Source organism: Triticum dicoccoides, chromosome 2B (assembly GCF_002162155.2).
Source record: "Triticum dicoccoides isolate Atlit2015 ecotype Zavitan chromosome 2B, WEW_v2.0, whole genome shotgun sequence".
Lineage (NCBI taxonomy): Eukaryota > Viridiplantae > Streptophyta > Magnoliopsida > Poales > Poaceae > Triticum > Triticum dicoccoides.
Genome location: NC_041383.1, coordinates 10,697,439 through 10,704,466, shown reverse-complemented (window position 1 = coordinate 10,704,466; position 7,028 = coordinate 10,697,439). Strand labels below are relative to the sequence as shown.

Genomic DNA, 7,028 nt, shown 5'->3' with positions numbered 1-7,028 from the left:
CGGAGGGGGGAGGGAGGAGGAGGAGGAAGGATGAGGGCCGGGGGACGGGAGAGGAGGGAGGTAGGAGAGAGGACGGCAAGCGACGAGAGGAGGGGGAGAGAGGAGGGCGGCGAGCAGGGGCGGCGAGGGGAGAGCTACCTCGGCGGCGGCGGGCGACGAGGAAAGGAGAGCGGCGAGGAGAGTGAGGAGTGACAGAGTGATGCGAGAGAGAGAGAGGAAGTAGATCAGGCGGGGGGATATGATGAATTAGCAGTAGCGCGGTCCCAAGACACGCGTTGCTGCTAAGCCCAATAGTAGTAGCACTTTCTACAGGAAACGCGCTACTACTAAGGCTAGGCATGTAAAAAACATCAAAAATACATTGCTAATCAATGATCGTTTTGTGTAGAATCTAGAATCTAAATTGTCAATATGAATCATCGTCGGTTTAGGAACCGGTGAAGATACATATTGCAGCCACAAATCCTACACATAGAGTTCAATGAGGACCAAGTGCTTGTGATAGTTTGAGAAGTTTAAGGTGGTAAAAATCCTGTCCGTGGAGTAAGGTGGGACTAAACTTAATTCCACGGAGGGGATGATACTTAGCAGCAGCGAGTGTTGGCGATACGCGCTACTGCTAATTACTTTAGCAGTAGTGTGTTTAAGGAAACGGCGCTACTACTATACCTAGTCTGGGGGCAACGCCGTGGCAATTGTACTAGTAGCGCGCCTTTCACCTTACGCGCTACTGCTACTTTGATATCAGTAGTGTCGTGTTCTATAGCGCGCTACTGCTAAGTAACAGTAGTGAATTGTTTTAAACCGCGCTACTGGTAAGATTCTGTGTATAAGATTTTCCCTAGTAGTGACATAAAGATCCATCCGGTGGTTCCTATCTCCCAATTGCGCACGGAGTGTTGTCATCATGTACGGTGCATCAGAGCATGCCTTGTAGCATCGCCAATGCAGTCGCCATCATACAAACATCAAAGAAGTATTGGTGCAGTGGTCAAGGCTCCTGCCATCGCTAGAGACATAGGAGAATGAATACGAGTTACAGGGTTTTACAAAGAGAGTTAATTTGATTGGTCAATAGATGGGGAGGCGGGGGCAAGTAAATGATTGGTTAGTACTCCCTCCGTTCGGAATTACTTGTCGCAGAAATGGATGTATCTATACGTATTCTAGATACATCCATTTCTGCGACAAGTAATTCCGAACGGAGGGAGTAGATAAAAAAATCCTAGTCAGCATGTAATTGTGTGTAACTCTTTGTATGTTTAGCATTATTGTGCCATGCCTTGGGGTCAAGCCGCTGGTAAAGGAGGGGGAATGCCATGGGCCAGGCCCAGACTACCTAGCATCAGGCTGGCCCAACACCCAAAGATAACCAAGCAACAGTCCACACATATTCGAAGTGGGTGACACTTAAACCGGGTGCACACACTATACCTGGCCACAGGATACCCTGCCCGGCTGGCCCAACCCGACCCGGCCGAAGGCACATGCCGGGTCGGGCCTAGGCCCGACTTTTAAGCTCGAAGCACATGTCGGGTGGGCCTGGGCTTGGGTATTTCATGTTTTAGGCAAGGGGCCTGGCCCGAGGTCCCAGGCCTAGCGGGGTTTTCCTCTGACGAGCCAGGCTAGGGCCTGAAAAGTAGGCCTGATGGTCGGCGCGGGCCGGGATTGAGCCTGGGTTTTCTGCCTCAGGTTTGGTCAGGCCCGGCCCAGTGGTTGGCCAGGTATAGCACAAACACAGAAAACTCACACATGAGTAGACCAGTTTTGTTTTGTGAAGTTGAGTGAAACAAAGTCACTTTATTGCCGAGTTTATGTGGTTGTGTTACATGCCTGAATTATCACAACCAGGCCGAATTTCTTGGTCAATTTAAGCAAATTGCCCAAGTCTATAAAGAAAAGTTTATGTGGGGCGTGCTACGCGTCGACCGGTGGATCTTTTTAAAAGATCCGCTACCTCGGCAGCCGTTCGATTTGACGATTTGACGACTTGTCCTCATTAATGCAACAAAGGCCGTGTTGCGGAACCTTTTGCAACAGAGCTCATGTTGCAGGAATTTTTTTGCAGCCGAGTCATGTGCAGTTTTTTTATCCATTTTCTAGCTTTTGCAAGATGGATGATGTCGCTTTTTTACAACAAAAGATGTTGCCGCAGCAGCACTAGTGTCGTTGCCGTCGCCGTTTTGCAACTCCGCCGTTGTTGCAAATATTCATCGGTGTGTGAGGGGCACGGCCTGGCGGGCACGCGCGACTTCCGCTGTGCGAGGCTGAGCTGGCAGTGTTGCGTCGCAGATCCTGCACCTGCTTCGCTGCCGGCAACGGAAACCTCCTTCCGGGCTCACATCATGGCGGAGGCGACAAGGGAGATGCACGTCATCCGCCAGGGAAGGCTGCATCGTTGTCGCAGTCCCTCTTGGGTTCGCTGGACAAGGCTCATCCCTGTCCATACCTGGGCGGCATCGACGGCCGCCGCTCGGGTCCGGCCACCCTGTGCGCTCCGCCATGGTTGGAGAGGCCAACGCCAACAGAGTTACCTTTTACTCGGTTTGCAACATACTATTTGTCGCGGTTTGTTTTCTGAAACAGATGACCAGTTGCAGGAATAGGAGTGGGCTACGTAAACACATTTGTCGCTATAGTTCCAGGGGAGGTAAGGTTGAAGGATAGATGCGGTGGGCTGGCCACACGTGGCAAGCGTAGGACACGGCGGACGTAAGAGAAAAAAATCGGTCGGTTAAACACCAGCTTTTCCCAAAGTGTATTGGGCCTGGTCTCATAAGCCGCACCACCTTTCTGCTCGCCCGCGAAAGGAGGTTGCTTCCTCTGTCGGTACTGCCGGTGGTCTCTCTACCTCTAGAGGTGTGCCTATCTATCTCCTTTCATCTCACTACGCCGTACTTGAAAAATCGTAATCCGGCCATTAGCAAGATTGGATCTGGGTCAACAATCTTTTGATTCTTCGAAGCAGACAAAGGCAGAGAGAGTAACTTTCTAAATGCAGGAGTAGCAAGTCCCAAGCCGTCCTCATCGCATCACACCACATGGGCAGGGGCACCATTTGCAAGATTCTAGTTGTTATACTATAATACGTAACATTTTTTTTTTGAGGGAATACTATAATATATACTCTCTCTGTCCGGAAAAAAGTTGTCCCAAACTTGTCCCTCGTAGTGCTAGATACATCTATTTGAAAGACAAAGTTTTTTGAACGGAGGAAGTAAGATAAAGGTACGTACGTGCATCCCTCTGACAGCTTGCTGCCCAGTGGGCATAATAATAAGAGAGAAAGATCTGCTGGTGGATAAGAGAGCGGACGAGCAAGGCCTTTTGGCTCTCGGGCTTCATGGAGCATAAACTTTTCAAAAATCCAATAATCAACTTTGAAAGTTGCAAACAACTCTGAAAATAAACGCATAAGTACTCATAGATGTTCACTAGATGTGACTAAAATTTGGTTATGAAATGCATTTTGATGTGGGCTGTACAGAGTAAAAAAATCATGCACTTTTATAGTGATAGCACATGTGTTAGAAATACAAGATTTTGTTATTTTTGTGTAGCTTGCAAAAAAAAATATTTGCCATGAAACTTTATGGACAAGTAGTATAACCTTATAGGCATATGTGTACTTTTTTCAGAATTTTTTGAAGCCTAAATTTTGATTTTGAATTTTTCAAATTTCGGGCTCCATGGAGCTCGAGCTCCATTAGCAGTTTTCAAACACATTAATACTACTACTCTTCAGATTATAGCCCTACTCCTAACATTTTGGTGCATATCTCTTGTGATATCATTCATGAGGGAGGAAAAGACTGTCTACTCCTAACATTGTGGTGCATATCTCTTGTGATATCATTCATAAGGGAGGGAGGAAAAGACCGACAGTCGAGGAGAGATCGCGCACGGCCAAGTGGCGCCCCGCCAGAATATTTGCACGTGGAGCGTGTTACGCGTGGATTGAAAACTGCTTAATTAATGAAATGCTGCCTCCCCTCGATCTCTTTTAAAACCCTACCCTCCCAACTCACGAGTACACACTTGAGCTTGAGCAGCAGCAGTTGCACTAGCTAGCTACCTAGCTACGCGTGCAGCAGCTAGCTCGGTCGCCATGGCTCACGCCCTGGGCATCCACACACTTGTCCTCCTCCTCCCCCTCCTCCTGGCCTCTTCGTCCGTGTCTGCCGATGTCGTGCTTGGCCGGAAGGCTGGTGGTGCTGTCGAGGCACGGCCGGCACCGGGGAAGTACGCGGTCATCATGGATGCCGGCAGCACTGGCACCCGCGTCCACGTCTTCCGGTTTGACAAGAGGATGGAGCTCGTCGACGTTGGCGACGACATAGAGGTCTTCGCCACGGTATGTATGTATAAATTAGGCACGACAATCAGCCATTCACGTATTCACCTATGGTATGATGCGTTTTCTTCTCTTTTATCCCATTTTAAGCACGTGTGTGCAGGTGAATCCCGGGCTGAGCTCGTATGCCGGACGGCCACAGGAGGCTGCCAACTCCATCGTACCCCTGCTTGAGAAGGCCAACAGCGCTGTGCCTCGGTCGCTCATGAAGAGGACACCCGTTAAGCTTGGGGTACGTCAGTCCATTAGTAGCAAATGAATGCTTCCTCCATTTCTTGTTAGCTTTATCGTAAAAGCTGACGAAGCTTATAGGGAAAAAAATCGACATTCACAATTCTAGAGTAATATCATTAATTAGACCCATCATGAAATATTTTTCATATTATATTTATTTGGTATTATATTGATGTTGGTACTTTTTAAAATAAATCCAGTCAAACTTGATTGACTACAACAAAACTAATATGAAGTGGAAAAAAAGAAACCGCAAGAGTAGTTGTATAGGTTTTTCCTTGGTTAACAAAACTGAAATAATGTGCAGGCGACGGCCGGACTAAGACTGATAGGAGACGAGCAGGCGGAGCAAATTCTTGAAGCAGTAAATATTTTTCATCTCTTAATTAGAGGCTGAGTGTATATTTCGATATATTTTTTCTAGTCCCGTTTCTTTCTTTTTTGGGATACTTCTAGTCTTGTTTCAACAGTTGTTCCAATCTAGAGCAGACTTATTAAAATCTATTACCTCCGTCCAATTTATTTGTCTTAGATTTCTCTAGATGCATCTGTATCTAACACTAAGACGTGATCTAGATAAAATCTAACTAATTTTCTAAATTACAGGTCAGGGGTGTGGTCCACACCAAGAGCAAGTTCCAGTACAATCCTGGTTGGATCAACGTTCTTGAGGGGTCTCAGGAGGGATCTTACTTATGGGTATTCTACTTTTTTTTTGCATTGACTTATGGGTATTCTACTAAATGAATTTCATACGTTACATTCCTCACTCTGTATCTATTTACACAAATTAGTACTCCCTCCGTCCGAAAATACTTGTCATCAAAATAAATAGAAAGAGATGAATCTAGAACTAAAATACATCTAGATACATCCCCTTTTACCCATTTCGATGACAAGTATTTCCGGACGGAGGGAGTAGTATATATTCCCCTAAAAAATAGTAGTATATATGCCACTAAAATTAATTAATATTGCACGTAGGTTGCTCTAAACTATCTGTTGGATAAGCTGGGAGGAGAGTACGCCAAGACAGTAGGTGTGATTGACCTTGGAGGTGGGTCCGTGCAAATGGCATATGCCATTTCTGCAGATGTTGCTGCTGCCGCTCCCGTGGTTAAGGATTCGTACGTTACGAAAGAGTATCTCAAAGGAAGAGATTACCACGTCTATGCTCACAGGTTAGTCGTTGGACACTCAAATTCGTTGTTATCTGACTTACATCGCTTCAAGGCCCAATGATACCTTCTCCAATAATTAATTAATATCTTCTTTGCGAGGGAATAATTAATTAGTAGCTTGATCAGTTGTAAAATTTGAACTAATTAAACAAAACAGGGGTTGCAGGTACAGTATCAATTAAATGTGGACATGATTTTATGGTATTAGAAATGTAAAAAGAAAGCGTAAAACTAACTATTACTCGTTTTACAACAATATTACATACTCAGTTCAAAAAAGATATATGTGTGATGCATACTAGTGGGACAAGTGGTATGAGAAGAATACACAAAGTCAAACATTGATTTTATCCCGAAGATGTGGAATCAAACAAGATTGATCCTTATTTAAAGAAGAGAGCTTGTTGGGAAATGTAAATACAATATTGGTCCTTATTAATTTTAAAGACTTCTCTAGTTAATAGAGGGACTTGAAGAAAATGTCGAACCAACTATTGCCCATTTGCAGCATTATGTATACCAAGTTACAGTTGTATTACATCACTAATAATTATATATGGTGAGTCAATAATAGTAAAAAGCCGGAGTTATAACTAATACTATGTATTATGCATACCTAGTTCAAGAAAGATGTATTTATGCATACTACTGGAATAAGTGGTATCCCAACAAAGATAAAAATAGAATAATTCAAATTAAGAAAGAATTCACGAACATTGTGAAAAAATATTAAGATAATGAAATTAAAATATATATGACTACATCCAGTAAAAAGCCAATCGGAATCTAAGTATATGTAGCCTTAACATTCAAGTAAGAATAATCCACAAAAAAAACCATGCTTACATTAATGTTCTTTTTTTACAAAATTAGGCAAACTACAAAGTTTGACTTATGAGTTATGATAAATCAAATATACATTACCAGAGAGAGTTTTTTTGCTTTAATTTACTAATTATTTGTAAATCTAATATATATCCTATGGTCAATACAATAGTAAAAAAGATGAAATAAGAACTAATAATATGTAGTATTCATACTGGTTTTAAAAAAATGCAAAGAGGTGTGGTATGCTAAGAATATATTAAGGCAAAAGTCCATGCGATCCCTAAGATCCAACATCATACATGTTGGTGGGGGTGATGGTTTCACACTGCATCTAGGCTAATGCAATAAACAGAAAAGTTTTTGAATTCTTAGTCTAGGAACAAATGAAAAAAATAAGAAATAGTCTACATAAATTGTGGTATGTCAAACAA

The 7,028-nt window shown here is 43.7% G+C and overlaps 1 protein-coding gene across 1 annotated transcript in view; it reads left to right on the top strand.

Moving 5' to 3' along the window:
* Positions 1-4,048: 4,048 nt before the first annotated feature.
* The window catches only part of LOC119366809 (probable apyrase 3), a 5,118-nt gene continuing 2,138 nt past the window's right edge, over positions 4,049-7,028 (top strand). The window contains exons 1-5 of the mRNA XM_037632521.1: positions 4,049-4,354; positions 4,458-4,586; positions 4,896-4,952; positions 5,195-5,287; positions 5,573-5,769. Coding sequence (XP_037488418.1) covers positions 4,109-4,354; positions 4,458-4,586; positions 4,896-4,952; positions 5,195-5,287; positions 5,573-5,769 — 722 coding nt within the window. The 5' untranslated portion in view covers positions 4,049-4,108. The remainder of the gene's footprint in view (positions 4,355-4,457; positions 4,587-4,895; positions 4,953-5,194; positions 5,288-5,572; positions 5,770-7,028) is intronic.